At 40.8% G+C, this 18513-nt stretch overlaps 1 protein-coding gene across 7 annotated transcripts in view; it reads left to right on the top strand.

Moving 5' to 3' along the window:
* The first annotated feature begins 3685 nt into the window (after positions 1 to 3685).
* Positions 3686 to 18513, top strand: part of FAM13C (family with sequence similarity 13 member C) — a 145809-nt gene continuing 130981 nt past the window's right edge. For 3 of the 7 annotated variants that reach the window (XM_055308958.1, XM_055308959.1, XM_055308963.1), the window contains exons 1-3: positions 3986 to 4202; positions 10764 to 10820; positions 15614 to 15815. In XM_055308958.1, the coding sequence (XP_055164933.1) occupies positions 4006 to 4202; positions 10764 to 10820; positions 15614 to 15815 (456 nt within the window). In that variant the 5' untranslated portion in view covers positions 3986 to 4005. Of the gene's footprint in view, positions 3691 to 3985; positions 4203 to 10763; positions 10821 to 15613; positions 15816 to 18513 lie in introns of those variants that run through there. The other 4 variants (XM_055308961.1, XM_055308962.1, XM_055308965.1 and 1 more) reach the window with 3 other exon arrangements.

Here is an 18513-nt window from a genome sequence, read left to right on the forward strand (position 1 = left end):
TTCAATAAATAATTATACCAGTGAATCTGTTTATGCAGTTTTTCCCTGATATACTCAGGAACTCTTTCCTCAAAATTCTTAATTCAACGTGATGTTAATAGATAATATATTTAACAAAGACTGTTGAGTCTTCAAAGAGTTTGAGAAAAATATTGGTTAAAAAAGATGAGATAGTTTTTTTTTTGCAAACTGCTGCAGCTATTCAGTGAAACAGTATGGAATTACCTCAAAAAGCTAAAAACAGAACTACCCATGATCCAGTAATTGCACTACTAGGTATTTATCTAAAGGGTACAAAAATACTAATTCAAAGGGATGCATGCACCCTTATGTTTGCAGCGGCATTATCTAAAATATGTTTCCAAATTATGGAAACAGCCCAAGTGTCCATCAGCTAATGAATGGATAAAGAATAGGTGATATATATGCAAAAGAATATTACTCAGCCATAAAAATGAAATCTTGCCATTTGCAATGATGTGGATGGAGCTAGTGAGTGTTATGCTAAGGGAAGTAAGTCAGTCAGAAAAAGACATATACTATACAATTTCACTCATATGTGGAATTTAAGAAATAAAACAAAGGAGCAAAGGGGAAGAGAGAGAGAGAGAAACAAACCAAGAATCAGGCTCTCAACTACAGAGGGCAATCTGATGGTTACCAGAAGGAGGGGGGTGAGGGGATGGGTGAAATAGGTGATGGGGATGTGCACTTGTCCATGATGAGCACCAGGTGTTGTATAGAAGTGTTGAATCACTATATTGTACACCTGAAACTAATATTACAATGTATGTGAATTAACTGGAATTTAAATAAAAAACTAAAAATAAAAAAAAAACAGGCTAAAAAGTAATGAAAAAAATAGGAACACTTTTTTTGCTGTGTAATGTGCATTGTGGATTTATAATATACAGTTGACTTTTGAACAATGTGGGGGTTAGGAGCACTGACCTCCATACAGTTGAAAATTCATGTGTAACTTTTGACTCCTTAAATCTTTACTAATAGCCTATTGTTGACTGGAAGCCTTACTGATAACATAGTCAATTAACATGTATTTTGTGTGTTATATGTATTATATGCATTCTTACAACAAAGTAAGCTAGAAAAAAAGAATATGTTATTAATAAAATCATAAGGAGGGCAGCCCCGGTGGCCCAGCGGTTTAGCGCTGCCTTCGGCCCAGGGTGTGATCCTGGAGACCCTGAATAGAGTCCCACGTTGGGCTCTCTGCATGGAGCCTGCTTCTCTCTCTGCCTGTGTCTCTGCCTCTCTCTCTCTCTGTCATGAATAAATAAATAAATAAATCTTTAAAAAAATCATAAGGAAGAAAAGATACGTTATAGTACTATATTTATCCCCCCCCCCAGAAAAATTCTGTACATTCAAACCCATGTTGTTCAAGGGTCAGCTGTACATCCTTTCAAAAACTTAATTTTGACCATGTAACACTCTTTTTTCTTTTCCTGGACCATTTGGGAAACTGGAATTCCACTGAGGACACCTTGGGAAACATTCATCTAAAACTTAACTTCTTCCAGAATGCCAATAGTTTTTTTCTGCTCGTCTTTTTGAGCTCACTTTAAGCTGCTGTTTGGTCACATGGGGTCTCCAGAATAACCAGATGGCGAATGATTATTCATCAGTATTGCTCTATTCCTAGTTGGATAATACAAAATGTTAAAACAAAATAAAGTGCCAGACACTATAAAAATAACTTCTACGTCTAATTTGAGACGAAAACTAATATGTTAGAAGAACTGGCTAAGAAGTAAAAAAGTGGTTGATTATATATACTCCCCATAAGAGTTTTTTTTTTTCTGGGATATTTTTGTTTTTTAAGTAAAATCAGCTATATCAACAAATTGTTTTCAATGCATAAGAGTACCTGCTAAAATCTAATTTAGGTCCATACTATTCATGAGCTGCTGAAAATTCTTATTCCTTTCCTGTGGACATTTTTGAATACCTGCACTTATTTTACATAGTTGTTATGTTATTTGCAAACGGCCCCACCTTATTTCATATTGTTCAAGTCCTGTTTCAAAGTTAAACACTTTCCCATTTCAAATGGATCACTGAGAACACTTAGTGAGAAAAGTATGATCATTCCCTGCATTAAAACATGAGGAATCAGCACCATAGACAATGAGTAAAAGAGGTTTCTGAACACTGACAACCTTCAAATCTTTACAGCAGTGCAAAGAGCACTGGATATAGACTTACCTTTATTGGTCTCAGTAAAATAGAAAGAATAGACCTCAATTTTTTTTTTTTTTGTAGGCTGCTCACATTCTGGAATTTTTTTTGTATTTTTTTTTTTTATTGGAGTTCGATTTGCCAACATATAGCATCCCAGTGCTCATCCCGTTAAGTGCCCCCCTCAGTGCTGGTCACCCAGTCACCCCATCTCCCAGCCCACCTCCCTTTCCACTACCCCTTGTTCATTTCCCAAAGTCAGGAAAGAGCTCAGTTTGTGACAGCTAAATAACGAATACATTTATATAGTGACGAGGCTATGTCTGACACTCCTGAACCTAGCTCATATGAGGCAGTAGGTGGTTTAGGAATATATATATATATATATATATATATATATATATATATAAATTTATTAATGGGGAACCTATAAGATAGTGTTGCTTTGGAACCAAGATAATCTGAATTTTTCCAGGCATTTAGAAAACTATTCGTGTAAAGATTCTTAGGTACAAAATTGATTAAAGTCGTACAATGCAATAATACCATAAACACTTAGGTTATATTCTTCTCTGGACAGATCGGACAAAATGTACAACTTCACACCTAACTCCAGTGTCTGAGGTCTAACCAATGGTGAGCCGCAACCTTGAACACAAGTACATTTTCCTAGAGAAGGAAGCAGGCCTTGGGTGGATCTGTGAAACAATGCCTCAGTGTGACACTGAAAGGTCATGCTTTCCCTCCTTATTACCAAGCTTTGGGTAATTTTTCTAATTATCCAAAAGTAAACATTTGAAGGTTTGTTGTTATATATGAAGTCCCCGCCTGATACAGTCTGGACTAAAACACACCATCTTGGCCGCTTCTGGGAGCCGAGAGATTAAAAAGGGGGGGGGGGGCTGAGGAATCAACTTAAATTCAAGAATCAAAATCAGCATCTTTCACTGATGACCGTTCATTTCTTATCAAGGTCAAGCTGGCAGGAGAAAGGAACAATGGAAAGACGGCAGGACAAACATCCCCAGGGGCACAGGCGAGTGGGGGCCCGCAGCCCTCCCTTCCCCAGCACTCCGCCTTTCTTTAAAGGGGAGGGCATTTGTGGATTCCAGCTCTCCCCTTGGTGGCAGCGCTGGGAGCGCAGCTCGGCCGGGCTGCTCTGGACGTAGCACCCCCCCACACGCGGCCCCCCAGTAGCCAGAACTGCCGGGAATAAACGCTCCTCTCGCCCCGCGTGGGCTCATTCCCAGCCTGTGCGCCGGGCCGGGCGCTTCCCCTCCGGGACTGGAACGGCGGGGCCGGCAGAGCGGGTGCGGTGCAGTGAGCCCTCCTGGGAGGTCCTCCTTTTTCTAGGGCAGTAAAAAGCAAGACACACACGCACGCACACACGCACACACACGCACACCGAGCAAAAAACAGCAGCTCTAGCCTCCCCCCGTCCTCGTTCCCTCCCGACGGATGAATCTCTGCCAGCCTCCAGCCCTAGAGGGGGTAGGTAGCTCTGTAAAACTGGCAGGAGACGTCGGGAAGAAAGCCGGTCCCGCAGCGGCCTCGGCACAGGCAGAAACGGCTGGGCTTCCCCTGGGGGGCGGCGGGCACCGCGGGCCGGGCCCGAGCGCGGCGCGGCGCGGGGCTGGCGAGGCCGGGGTCGCGGGGAGCCCCCCGGCGCCCCCCGCGGGGATCCCGGCCGCCGCGCCGCGCCGCGCCGCGCCCCGCCCCGCCCAGCTCCGTCCCCGCAGCCTCGGGGCTGCCGGGCTTTGTGGTCCGCGCGTGCGGCGGGGCCCGGCTGGGGGTGCCGCTGCGAGCATGTGCAGACAGCAGCCCAAGGTAGAGCGAGCGCGCCGGCCGAGCCCGAGCCTCGCCGTGCCATGCCAGGTCTGCGTGCGAGCTCTGACTCCCGGAGAGCCAGCAGGGAGACGGCTCCCCGGCCGGACCTGGCTGATGTTCTCTTGTTTCTGTTTCAGCCTTCAGGATAATTCCTTCAGCAACAGCGCTGTAACAGAGTAAGTGATCCCTGCCGTTAAAATGACACTTGCATGCCTTCCTCGGGAGGCAACGGTCGTGAAGGTGTCCTCCAGCGTCCGCAGCCGCTCTTCGCCTTGGATGCATTGTCTCCCGCAATCCGGGGCCCCGAAGACCGCGCGAGGTGCTGGCTGATGGGGCCCAGAAAGCCTTACAGGTTGAAATCGGCCTTTTAGCAGCTATGGGAGAGATGTTACAGCAAGCTAATTGTTTGCAGTTCTCTAAGCTATGTGTTCTTGGAGCTCGGGGTTTTTTTTTGTTTTTTGTTTTTTTAATCTATTTGACATGTCAGAAAGGAAGCTTTGTTGTATTTTGCCAACATTGGTGTCAGTTTTCACGGAGCAGGCTGTATACATTGACAACAAATAGGAGATAGATGTGAAATGACTTGAGTTGAATTCCAGTGTGTGATAAACAGGCTAAACTTATTCTCACCCTCTCTTGTCTACAGATTTTTGAGACACAGTGAACTTTTCTTGGGTGCCCTTTGTCATTTTTGTCTTCTGACCTCACAGATCTGGCTATTGGAGAAATGAATCATCTTGTCCTCTGGTTACTGCTGCTGATTGGGGCAACTAACAGCTTTTGAACATGGAGTGAAGGAGGATAATATTTTACTCAAGGCTAGAAGTCAGAGTATGTTTTGTTAGATACTTATGGCTCACAATTTTAATTCTTGTTCTCCCTTCCTTAATGTTTTTCTAATACATATGTGTCAAAAAACAATAGGTAGTATATTATACTAATATTATATGTAATTTATGTACAATTTACATATATACATGTCTATGAAATATCTATACTTCATTAGTCTAGACAGAGACTAATTCATGATGTTTACTTCTGGGACCTTTTGGTAGAAATCACTCAACAGCTTTTCAGGCAAAAAGCTTGTATACTCAACCATGTTTTAAAAATGCTGCAAGGTTGTTGTGGAAAGGACAGTAACTTGGGAACTGTTTGCTAAAGTTTCCTAAAAGGCAGATAAAGGTGGGAAGAGATACGTGAGCCTGAAGTCTTCCCACTGCCACAATGAGTTGGTAATGGAGGGGTAAGACTCCAGGGCTTCCCAGGCCCATTTGTTTCCCACATCCTTTTGTTTCTGTGTTTGGATATGCTGCATTCTTAGTGTCAAGCTTTGGACTCACTTAACGTGGAGTTCCCTAAAGAACTACAACCTGTGATTGACTTCAGAAGATCCCATATACAATATATGCCAGATAAAATACTCACTGGGATCCACATCTCCGCATCTGTTAAGGAGATTGCTGCAACTTTGGTTTTCTAAAAGCCTGAGAGAGAGGAAGGGACGTGTGCCAACTGTGATTTCCTGGTTCAGGTGCACAGGGGCTGCTGTCCTACCTTTACTGTGCTTATAAACAACAAGCGCTTTCTGTGCCTGACTCTTGGGAGCCCTGTGTGGCTAAATCCCCAGAGTTAGCTTCAGGCATAACAGCCTCAAAATGGAGATACTCAGTTCCAGATTTCACATGGACAATTTTTTTTTTTTAAGATTTTACACTTAATTATGGGGCAAGTCTGGTACCTTATCTTTGGACTCTCCTTGGGGAGTTCTGATTACATAAGATCCTGTTGTTGTTTTCAGAGAAGTGACAGTGATTTATTTTAAAAGGTACTGAGTGACAACTGGAATGCCATCTGGCTAATCTAAAAATCTAAGGAGGATATTTAAAACATACCAAAAGCTTCACAGCTGTAACATAACACAGAGTAGGGTCATTTAAAAACTTGTCATTGCCTAATATAACACTTTGTCCTCCTCTCAATAATATGAAGCATTTTCCTTGCTTCTTTGGTCATTACCCCGAAGCCAACAGGACCAGGATCACTGTGCTGAGACACAGATGTAGCAGGTGCTCAGTGAATATTTGGGTGTGGTCCTAACGTACACAGAGGAGGCTTTTGCATGGAAACTTCCTCTCCTCTTTTCCCCATCCCTTCCCATTTCCCCTGAGCCACACTCATTTATTTTCCTCAGTGTCTGAACTTATACCTGGAGATAATTTCTTTTGGATTAATAAGCCTCTTGTGGTGACCCTTATTAAAATGGAAATTTAAAAGTCTAGGACCCTGGGAGGTGAACTCAAGTTGCTATTAATACTTTAATATAAGTTATGTTATCAGGCAGTCTAGCCTGGTAGGGTTTGGCTTGGCTAGTTTGGGCCCTGTCAGAGTCAAAGGGAAGGGGAATTGGGAGAGACTTGAGGATAGAGTTTATTCTCTCCTCACTTTTTTCGCTGGCCTGGCATTGTCTGTGCAGCTCTGGACCAATTCAGTTTCTTTTTCTACCCAAATTATTCCAAGATCAGAATGGCCTTGGCCTTCCCTTCTGTATCTGCAGGGCCCTTTCATCTATTTTTCCATGGTCATTTCCTATGTTGCCCTGGCTATACTGGTATTTGAAACGAAGCCTGGCCAGCAGTGAATTTTGCAATGAATTAGTTATCATCCAAAGCAGTGTTTCTCAAAACAAATCGATCATCAATATGAACTGGAGAAGTAAATTGGGGCTTGTGAAAGATCAAGTTTTTAGAGCTTTATCCTAGAACCTAGGATATCCTAGAACCTAGAATGGGTGATTGTGCTGGAGTCATGTCAGTGCTGGTCTGCGTTTTGTGAACCTTTAGGTCAGTGTTAAACTTCTTTTTTTAGAAGCGTAGTAGTTATTTTTGTGTGTGTTTTGGGAGGCAATCCCGTTTAAAAATTCACATTCCTGGGCCTCACCTCCAGGGATCCAGCTGATCTAGTGAGGCTGACGTACATGTGGGGCCCATGCAGGCTCCCAGGTAATGCTAATGCAGGTGGTTCCAGAGACACTCTTTGAGAAATCTCATAGGATTGCAGGCTGCAATCCTGCTTTCCTGAAAGCAAAGTTGCAGAGGTGCAGCCTGCAATCCTATGAGATTTCTCGAAGAGTGTCACTAGTGGATAAATAGAAGTCCCCTTTCTGGCACAACTACACTTTATCTAATAACCAATCTGAGGCCTCTCTTCTAACTTTTGCCAAGTCAAAAAAGAGAACCTCTCATGGACACTTCTTTCACCACCATTATTCTAAGAAACAAGTCTCTGCCTTGGACTCAGGGCAATCCCTTCACCTCTTGTGTGAAGGTGGCCCCTACTTCATTTCATTGGCAGGCTTAGTTGAGTTGCTATGAAAGAGATGGTGCTCTGGGAAGTGCCACAGAAATTTTTCTGATTTGTGGTTGTGCTACTCAGGTAAAAACCCTGAGCATTTCACAAAGAAGTGATTGCAAGGACAAATTTTCCATACAGTGTCTGGGTAACCACAGATCAAGAACTCTGGGACTTAGAACCTAGTTGATGAAGACTTCAAAGGAAGTCATTTAATAGAAGTGCTTTTCACATTTTTATTACTATTTTTATTTATTTATTTTATTTATTTATTTATTTATTTATTTATTTTTATTTACTTATGATAGTCACAGAGAGAGAGAGAGAAAGAGGCAGAGACACAGGCAGAGGGAGAAGCAGGCTCCATGCACCGGGGGCCCGACGTGGGATTCGATCCCGGGTCTCCAGGATCGCGCCCTGGGCCAAAGGCAGGCGCCAAACCGCTGCGCCACCCAGGGATCCCACATTTTTATTGCTATTAACAATAGTAAGAAAAACATTTTATATCACAATCCAATGCACACATATATACATTATTTATTTAAATAAGTTCTGTGAAATAACACTTAACTCTTATTATACTGATTTTTTCCATTCTGTTTCTCTGACAACAATAACAAAATGATGCCACTATGTAATTTCAAGACCTACTAATAGGTCACAATTTACATTTGGAAAAACATTGAACTAAAAGATGCCCAGTTTTGAGTATTCAAGGAGATCATTAAAGAAATTGGTCTTTAAATTCCTATACTGGGGCTATATTAGAGGAAGAGGATGCCATACCCAACACCATTTGGGCACTCGGTCTGAGCTGATTTTCTTCAGGAGTGGGGATATTTGGATATAGGTTGCCACTGTGGAATCCAGTTTTACAACTGGGCCAACATTGTACAGAGGCTCCTATGCAAGGAATCAGTAGAAGAGTCATAAAGGAGATGTTAATTCAGTAAAACTTAATGGTATTTATCAAAACAAGTGTAAAACCCAACTGAACTAAAAGAACTGGTATATGTGTCCCAGGTCAGCCTGTAGACAGATCTATTTCATGGCTATATCTGTGACCTAGGAATTGTTTCTTTGAGCAATGACTGAAATCATTCAATAGGCCTTGAAATTGGATCAGCTAATTAGGGTCTGGCCTTGTACTTAAGAAAGCATGCGCAATTTTGTATGTTCTGGTGCCGAGTTTCCATTTTTACCTAATTGTACTTTGAAAAGAAAGGTTAATAAATCAAGTGAGGGGGAGAAAAATAAGTTCTTGCCAAATTCCCAAACAATAGGTATTGTTGAGCTCTAGGGTTGATCCTCTGTTTGAACCCTAGTTCTTTAGAAGCAAAAGCTCTAGATTTCTGTTCTTCACTGATTTTTCTACTTAGTGAGGTTACTTTTATTGGGAAACATTTTCATTCACATTACAAAGTTTAGATGATCTATTAAAGTGAATGCCTCTAATGGAGGAGAACAAGGCAATACTTATGAATTCAATTGTTATTTTCATGAGATGGAGGGAATTGTTTACTGACAGTCAAAAACATGAGAAAGCAAGAAAATTTAATTATTTGATTAAAAGGAGTATTATGTTAACTGATTTTTTTTTTTTAAACTACCATCAGAAACAAGGTATTTCAGGAGGCAGAGAGAGTTAGGATCTAGGTGACCTTTGTTTAATTCATTAAAGTACATCATTTAAAAGGGGTAGTAACAGGGAAGAGGACTGGAGCTTTTGTCAATTTGTTCTGTGGATAAGTTATGTAACATTGTAAGTAAGGAATATTTAAAAATTGTGAATGATTTCATATAGTATGAATATTATTATATTATGGTTATATTTATATATGTAGGTATTCTTTTATTTTTATCTACTTATTACCTTGTGACTCTCTCAGAGCAGGGTCCAGGTTTTTCTCAACATTGTGTCCTTCAGGAGTAGTACTACTGAAAGTATGGGCCCCCAAATTGTTTGTAACTCATCTGAGACAAGGAAGGATACAGAAATAGGGAGTAAGCATTTAATAACTTTTATGGGAATTCGGCATTTCTGTAACACTTTTACCAAACTACCATAGTGGATTGGAAATAGAAAAACTGGTCAAAAGCAGCCCGGGTGGCTCAGCGGTTTAGCACCCGCCTTCAGCCCAGGGTGTGATCATGGAGACCCGGGATCAAGTCCCACGTCGGGCTCCCTGCGTGGAGCCTGCTTCTCCCTCTGCCTGTCTCTCTGACTGTCTCTTTCTCTCTCACTCTGTGTCTCTCATGAGTAAATAAATAAAATCTTTAAAAAAAAAAAAAAAAAGAAAGAAAAACTGGTCCTGAATCCCAAAGAGTTTAAAATGCACAGCTCTAATACCTAATGAGTACCTGAAAGGCAGTAAATGTTCAAAAATGCTTGTTAAATTATTTCCAGTCTTGCTCAGGGGCCAGAGTTAACGATAGACCATTCAAGCATTTATTGAATACCCACTCTGGGGTAGCACTGTGGGTACTGTGGCAGTATATCTAGAAAAGATAACTTCTTTTCATGGAATTAGCAACTAATTAAAAGATGTCAGAGGTACAAAGGAATTGCATAGAAGTGTGAGGCAAGATATAGTTGGTTACCAAAACTTCAGAATAAAGAGTAAACATGTATGTATAAGGTTGAAGTAGGTATGTAGCCTATGGGTGAACTTGGCTGGGAAGGTTCATGGAACTTGTGAGATTTCACTTGGGCAGTGAAGGATGAGTAGGAGTTGAAGGTGGAAAAAGCATTCCAGGCTGGAGTAGGGTGGGAATGACTGAGAACAGGAACAAAGGCTCCCTCCTACACTCGAGTGACAGAATGTTCCTACTCTAGATTCCCACTCCCCCCCAACCCCCTAGGAGGTGTGGCACATTGGAGATTTTTCAACATAGAAGAGCCACGAATTTTTGATTAGGTCATTCCAGAAGTTTTGTGATGAGGAAGGGAATTGAGAAGGTCTGGAGGTCAATGGAGGAAGCCAAATGGGAGCTGGTGTGGTTTGGGACTGCCTGAGGAGGAGGAAATTTCAAGAGGTGTGTAGCGAAGGCTCTTTTGAGCCAAAAAGAATCCACCAATCTTGGTGTTAGATGTCCCCTCAAGTGGCTTGAACAGTTGGGTCTTTGCCAAGATCTTGTTAGTTTAGGTGATGCAGAGCAGTGGATGAAAAAGGAGTGTTACCTCTGGTTCTGAACTTTTAAAATCACATGACACAATAACATTGGTCTCATTCTCTGGTAGACATGCCGGGAGTTGGAGCTAGTTTGAGTGAGAGTGGTGAGGGTTGTTCTATTTTGTAGTTTACCGTGCTTTCTAATTCTAAACTCTGGCTGTTTCTGCTACTGCAGACAGTTGGATCTGATGTGGTTTTGTTCCTTCTTTCCAGGTGTGACGAAGACACAGTCTCCCTACATGAAGACCAGACTGATTGCTCCAGTATCAGGTGTGACCCACTATTGCTTGGCTCTTAATTATAAAGGACAGAAACTGTGTGGGTCTGGGGTCTTTAGACATTTCTCTGAATTGTAATCACTTATTCTTGTGTATAAATTCTTGTAATAAACTATCAGTTCTTAAGGAAGTTTTTTGTCTTGTCCCCTTTTGGGTATTCCCCTTATACCCCGGGCAGTACCTTTTCTGTGGGGAACACTCAGGAAATGCCTGCTGAATTCAGTATTGATTATCCCATCTCAATGTTCCTGTCAGAGACCCTATGGAAGAGGTTATAGATTTATTTACCAAACATGTCATTGAGTATTTGGAGTATGGTCTTGGTCATCAAGGGGTTTATGGTATAGCAAAACTTTCATAGTTAACCATTTCTTCCACATTTGCTTTGCTCAGAACATTTTCACATCCATTTTATTGCTTAATCTAAACAAGTGAAAAGAAGCTGATGTTTTCTTCCTCATCCTGGAGGTCGGGAAACTGAGGCTCAGAAGGATTATAACGCATCCAAGCTAACATAGCTACTCTGAGGAAGAATTTGGGCTCAGGTCTCTCCGACTCTCAAGTCCATTTGTTGGATAGCAAACAACTGTTGAAGGCCTATTTTGTGTGCCAGAAACCAGTCAATGGAGATGATGATGCTATAGTGCATTAAGTACCATTTTACTAGAGGTAGACAGAGGATTCATTTAGAAGGAACCAAATAGCCCACAGAGGTTTCTGGGATGGATTTCTAAAGAAAATTACAGTAGTACATGACTTATTGTGTCTACTTATGGAGGTGGGTATGAAGCTAAGAAAAAGATGATGCTACCAAGCAGAGAGAGCCACTTATTGGAAAGCCAACAGAGGGTAGAGAAAATAGAGTTGTAGGAAGAGCAAGCAGTTCAGGAGAGCAGGAAGCTTGAGAGCTTTTGGAGTGAGGAGGCCAGAAGTGATAATAAAGCTCCAGAGATAAACAAAGACCTGATTTCAAAGGGTTTGTGTACCTTCTAAGGAGTTTGGAATTTATCCTGGAGGTATTGGGGAAACTGAAAAGAACCTTCAGTCTTTTCTTTGCAAATAACTACTTGGCTAAAGCCCCATGAGATTAACAATAGCTTCCATTTATTGAGCTGTGGCCTTAAGCCAGCTTTCTATGGTAGGCATTTCACAGGGACTGTATTATCTCTGCCAGGTAGAGAGATATCCATCTTATGGATGAAGGTCAGAGAGGTGGCGTGCTGTGGCCCAGGCTACACAACTACACATATTAGTTGTGGGAAGATCTTTTAGAATCATTCTCAGTTATGATTGATTCCAATAAATAGTGGCATAAATCACATAACTTGTACTGTCTTGCTTTGGAGATTCTGAGAAACCAGTAACAGGTTGGAAATATATTTCTAAAGATGACTATTTTTATTTAGGTATTTGTGTAATGAGAGAGAAGGTTTTTTGCTCCTCTCACCTACCTTCCTTGCCTTTCAAGTCAAGGAAGTGAATGAGATGACTTTTATAAAATTTGGGCATCTTGAAAATATATAATAAATGAAGTCCTGGAATTGTTTTAGGAATGAGTCTATCAAAGGGGTCATTTTGGATTTGAAAAATGACTTTTCCCCTCTTATCCTTGAGTGTTCTAGGATTCTCCTTGAATGAAGAACATTTAGGTTTACTGTAAAAGTAGCTGTTCTCCCTTTTGTTTCTCACCCAGGAGCATAGGGTGTGTGGATGAACATTCTTTGTTTCCAGTGAGAGAAATGCATTTTAAATGAACTAGTACAGTTCCAGCTCATGGTTTGATACTGGTTTCCAAATCCATTAGATTTAGACTTTTTAAAATTGTAATTGATCTTGGGGCACCTGGATGGCTCAGTTGGTTGACTGTCCAGTGAACTCTTGGGTTTCAGCTCAGGTCGCGATCTCAGGGTTGAGATTTCAGGGTGGTGAGATGAATGAATCCTCCAATTGGGCTTCAGGGTCAGAGTACAGTCTGCTTAGGATTCTTTTCCCTTCCTTTTCCTCTCTCTCTGCTCCTTCTGCCTCTCTCTCTCTCTCTCTCTCTCTCTCTCAAAATAAGTAAATAAACAAAATCATAAATTGTAATTGATCGTAAGGGAAAATATTAACCAGTGTCACTGGCACTGACTTTCTATTTATTCATTTTTTTCAGTTACTAATATTGAAGAATTATTTCACTTTTTGGGTTCTCCTTTACCAGGCATTATGAAGTTTGTCCTGAGGCTTAAAATTTTTTTTTATAAATTTATTTTTTATTGGTGTTCAATTTGCCAACGTATAGAATAACACCCAGTACTCATCCCATCAAGTGCCCCCCCTCAGTGCCCGTCACCCAGTCACCCCCACCCCCCTCCCACCTCCCCTTCCACCACCCCTAGTTGGTTTCCCAGAGTTAGGAGTCTCTCATGTTCTGTCTCCCTTTCTGATATTTTCCACTCATTTTTTTCTCCTTTCCCCTTTATTCCCTTTCACTATTTTTCTATATTCCCCAAATGAATGAGACCATATAATGTTTGTCCTTCTCCGATTGACTTACTTCACTCAGCATAATACCCTCCAGTTCCATCCACGTTGAAGCAAATGGTGGGTATTTGTCATTTCTAATGGCTGAGGAATATTCCCTTGTATACACAGACCACATCTTCTTTATCCATTCATCTTTCGATGGATACCGAGGCTCCTTCCACAGTTTGGCTATTGTGGACATGGCTGCTAGAAACATCGGGGTGCAGGTGTCCCGGCGTTTCATTGCATCTGAATCTTTGGGGTAAATCCCCAACAGTGCAATTGCTGGGTCGTAGGGCAGGTCTATTTTTAACTCTTTGAGGAACCTCCACACAGTTTTCCAGAGTGGCTGCACCAGTTCACATTCCCACCAACAGTGCAGGAGTGTTCCCCTTTCTCCCCATCCTCTCCAACATTTGAGGTTTCCTGCCTTGTTAATTTTCCCCATTCTCACTGGTGTGAGGTGGTATCTCATTGTGGTTTTGATTTGTATTTCCCTGATGGCAAGTGATGCAGAGCATTTTCTCATATGCATGTTGGCCATGTCTATGTCTTCCTCTGTGAGATTTCTCTTCATGTCTTTTGCCCATTTCATGTTTGGATTGTTTGTTTCTTTGCTGTTGAGTTTAATAAGTTCTTTATAGATATTGGATACTAGTCCTTTATCTGATACATCATTTGCAAATATCTTCTCCCATTCTGTAGGTTGTCTTTTAGTTTTGTTGACTGTTTCTTTTGCTGTGCAAAAGCATCTTATCTTGTTGAAGTCCCAATAGTTCATTTTTGCTTTTGTTTCTCTTGCTGAGGCTTAAAATTAACTGTTTTAAATAATTTTATTTGCATACCTTGCCTAATTGCATGCTGGTCATGCTCCAGAACTCCTATCTTGATGTTTGATTTGATCTTTCCCCAGAGGCTAACTGGACTTCATTCCTGGTGTCGTTTAGTGAATTTGTTTTATTTGTGAAAGGGCATCTTGAACAGTGGGCATAGAAATCCTTTCTCTTCTGGTCTTGTCTCTTGGCTTTGTGTGTCCTTGAGCTACAAGAAATTGCTTCCTATCTACCCTTGCCAAAATCTCTTTTATGGGTGCTCTGATCAGGGAGCAGGAAGGAAAAAACCACTAAGGGGAAGTGTCTATCCCTGGAGAATTGCATAATCTAGTACCAAATAATTGTCAGTGCATTAAGGATGACTATATTAATTGTATAAAGGGAATACCCCATTTGGAAATAAAAATACATCTAGATTTAAGAGGGACTAATGACTTCAAATAAAGGTGTTATGTCACTATTTTTGAGGAAATTGAAACAGTAGGATTATATTGTATGAATTTGCTTTGTTAGTGAAAATTAAAAGCGCCATCCTGGCACTAAATGCATGAAGGTGACACCAGCCCATGTAGTCACCTCCAGCAAGTCCACACTGAATGGAACCCAGACAACAGGATCTTTGATTGTGCACTGAAGTCCTTCACAATTGATTGTGCATTGATTGTGCACAATTGTTCAGATGGTTTGGTTGGGTAGGATATGGTACTTGTTTTATAGTTTATCCAAGTAACAGGTTGTCTGTCAAAATAGACCTTGTTAAACTTCTAGAGGCCTTTGAAAATTGTAGGGAGATGATTCTAAACATGGGAGCAAGTATCCTGCCTTGAATCAAGTACATATATGCAGCAGAGACTGTAGACCTATCTACCACTTGAGGTCTAGGTGAATTACCCTCTATTAGGCACTTCACTTAATCTTTGAGTTTTAGAATTTTTTTTTTTTTTAAGAGAGAGAGTGGAGTGAGGGAGAGAGAGAAAGAGAGAATCCTAAGCAGGTTCCACACCCAGCTCACAGCTACCCTGGGGCTTGATTTCCTCACCCCAAGAGCACAACCTGAGCCACCTAGGTGCCCCTGATTTCTAGACTCTGTAAAACTGGGCAATCTCGAACCCGAATCTCGTATTTTTGTCACAGAAAAAATACATCCATGAAAATATATACATGAAAACACCTTGATGTGAAAAATTAAAAACAAGTGTGAGAGTAGGCACAAAGTTACAACTAAAAAAAAAAAAAGTATGCATCCACCAGTAAACACAGGAAGGGAATGTGATCTAAAGAGTGAAATTCACATTTCTTAGATTCTTGTTCCTGTGAAACTAAGTCTACCCTAAACATTTTGCTAGATATCATATAAATAGAGCAGCAATGAGTGTGCCAGGCCGCTTTCCCGCAGCAGTTTATTACTTTTTTGGGTGCTTTCTAAATTGAGTCTTTCCTGTTTTAGAGATGAAGACAATAAAGAAAACTACCCCGACGCCCGGGCGCTCCTAGAGGAGCCCGGGCCGCCCTCCCGCGAGCCGCAGCAGCATGTAGAGCAGATCCTGCAGGTGGACGGCGTGCTGCGACCCAGCATGGGCAACTTCAAGTCCAGGAAGCCCAAGACCCTGCTCAAGGCGGAGAGCACGAGGAGCCACGGAGAAAGTCAGGTAGCGGGCTCTCCTTCCTCAGGCCTTTGCTAAGTGGGTGCTTCTCCCGTGGGGCCACCGCTCTGGCAGCAGGTGCGGGCGTGTATTTTGCAGGAGGTGATGAGTGAGCTGGTTGGGTCAGTGCGCCCACCGCCGGCCTGGGACGCGTGGATGGCACACCCAGCGCCGTGGACTCCGCAGGCTGGTAGTTTAGCGCCCTTTCAAACTAATACCTTAAACCCTGGACTTTGACTTTGGCTCCCAGTAGCTGCTGCATTCTTGCAGGAAAGAGTGGAGGAGGATCTCCAGCCATCTTCACTTACCCAGGTTATGTACCCCTTGCCCCAGACTTGGAAGTTTCTTGTCAGCAAGTCAAAAGTCCCAAGTTTACCCAGAGCCACTCACTTTAGCCTGCCTTTTAGTAGCTTTGGGTAAATATTCAAGTGCACATGTGCCTCTGTGTGTGTGTGTGTGTGTGTAGTATCCAGTTCTTTGAAATCAGTAAGTGTTTAAATGAATGAATGAAACTTTTTTTCCAACTTGATTTGGGTAGTACCTTTATATATTACAATTTTTAAAAAACTCTCTCTAGTTGTAGAGGGATGTTACAAAAAATGTGATGTTTTTAAATCTTAAAGAAACGCCTCATAATTTATGATGCCTTTAAAAAATAGATTGAATATAATCCACTTTTATCTTACTAGGAGGTTAATGAGATTATACTTGTAGTGCACCTAACACAGTTTTGGGGACATGGATGCTTCATTAATACTAATTAACTTTGCTTTTTTGTTGTTGTTGTTAAATTAAACCTTAAAAATAATGTGGGAGGTTCTATGTAGTAGATTAATTATATAACTTTAAGTCCAGTCCTCTAAAGCAAATGGACACCAGGTAATCTCCCTGTTAGAAGAACTTTGGTTGAATATTTTATTTGACCTTGTCATTTTCTTGTCTTATGATTTTTATCTTATTACTCCTTAGCATTAGGACCTCTTATTTATTAGTCAGTTAATTTTGCAATAAAATGAAAGTGCCCTCTGCATTCATAAAGCTATGTTGTAATCATTTTAAACTGAGTTGTTTCAGAAAGAAGTGAATTCAAAATACTCTTTGAGTTATGATAAACTGAGACCCTGCCTATTACTGATTAGGAGTGTGGTGCTGGAGAGGATACAGATACTCCACTGCCTGCAGAGTGTGATGCAGAGCCTCAGGGAGGCTCTGATCTTTAATTCCTCCTTAGGATTGGTCACCTGACACTTTGGGCATTAGTGCTTTCTTTCTTGTCATCCTATAGCCTGGTTCTCAGAAATTACACAGTTGTCACTTGTTATAAGGTGGGCATGTAATTCCAATCCATTGCTCACACACACAGGAAGATTTCTGGAGAGAGATATGCCTGTATTATCTTTGCTTATAGTACAGCATTGGAAACCTGGGTTGCAGGTAAAATTTCCAGTTCATTCCTAACATCTCTATCCACTCAATGAGATCCACCTCCTCCGGTGACTAAGAGAACTTTGATGATATTTAGATCTTCCATATTTGGGAGAAATTTGAAATATATTTCATTCTTCCTATTTTCTTTGGGGAGAGAGAATTAGCATTGGTTGACTATTAAGCAAGAACTGAATCTATAAATACTCTATAAATAATATTGTTAATAAGATCAGCTTAGCCGTATTCAAACATTTCCTGTGTTCAGGCATGTAACATGTTTTACCACAATCCTGTGGAATGGGTATTATCTTTTTCTTCAAATGGAAAAACTAAGGATTAGAGGGATTACATAACCTCTTTAAATAGATTAGGAAGAATTTGAGTGGAAGGTCTTTTCCATAAAAGCACAGTGTTTCTAACAAAAGGTATGCAGATCTTCCAACTATAAGTCTAGTGATTTACCTAGCCCTTTATACTACTCATATCTTAATTTTTATGTAAAACCCATGATTTCACTTTGGAATTTTTTTTTTCCTTTGCTGAGCTATTGTGCTGCTAACCAGTAATTACTTATTTAGAAAAGATTACTTGGGGGGAGAATTTTTTAAGTATATATTTTTCTGCCTTAAAGCTTTGTGATATTGACCACGGAAGCTAGACAAATGTTTGAGTAAATATTAGCTCCATAGGATGCTAGTTTCTTAAGGTCAGCGATTCAGTCCTCTTTGTCTACCTTTGGATCTGTAGCATTTGATAGTCACTCAGTATTATTTGTTGAGTAATTTGAAACTGGTAAGAGAGGTATATATATGATTGTGTCGTCTTTTTTTGTGTGTGAAATATAAGTGTGATCTTATGCAGTTGTGAAAATTTACATTTAAAAGACTATAATAAAAAAGACTATAATCATGACTTCTATAGATATGAAATAAAGATGTATCAAAGATTTTACTTAAATTAGTAATTAATGAGGGAATCAGTAAGATATTACAACCAGATCAAAACAGAATGCAAAGTATCACATATTTGTAATCTGATAAGAAATACAGAAATAAATTTACAAATGGACACAAAATTGGCAAAACTTATAATATCCATTGGTGATAATCAGTTACTGTCCCTTGGACACAAGGAATTATTTGCATTGCCATCAATATCTACAAGTTCACTTCTATGTCTACAGCCTTGTAAAATAGCCTAGTCATAGATAGAAGCAAAGATTATCCAGAATGAGTTAGCCAGGGCATCCATTAAATTTCAGTCATTTATAGTTTTT

Source organism: Nyctereutes procyonoides, unplaced genomic scaffold (assembly GCF_905146905.1).
Source record: "Nyctereutes procyonoides isolate TBG_1078 unplaced genomic scaffold, NYPRO_anot_genome, whole genome shotgun sequence".
NCBI lineage: Eukaryota > Metazoa > Chordata > Mammalia > Carnivora > Canidae > Nyctereutes > Nyctereutes procyonoides.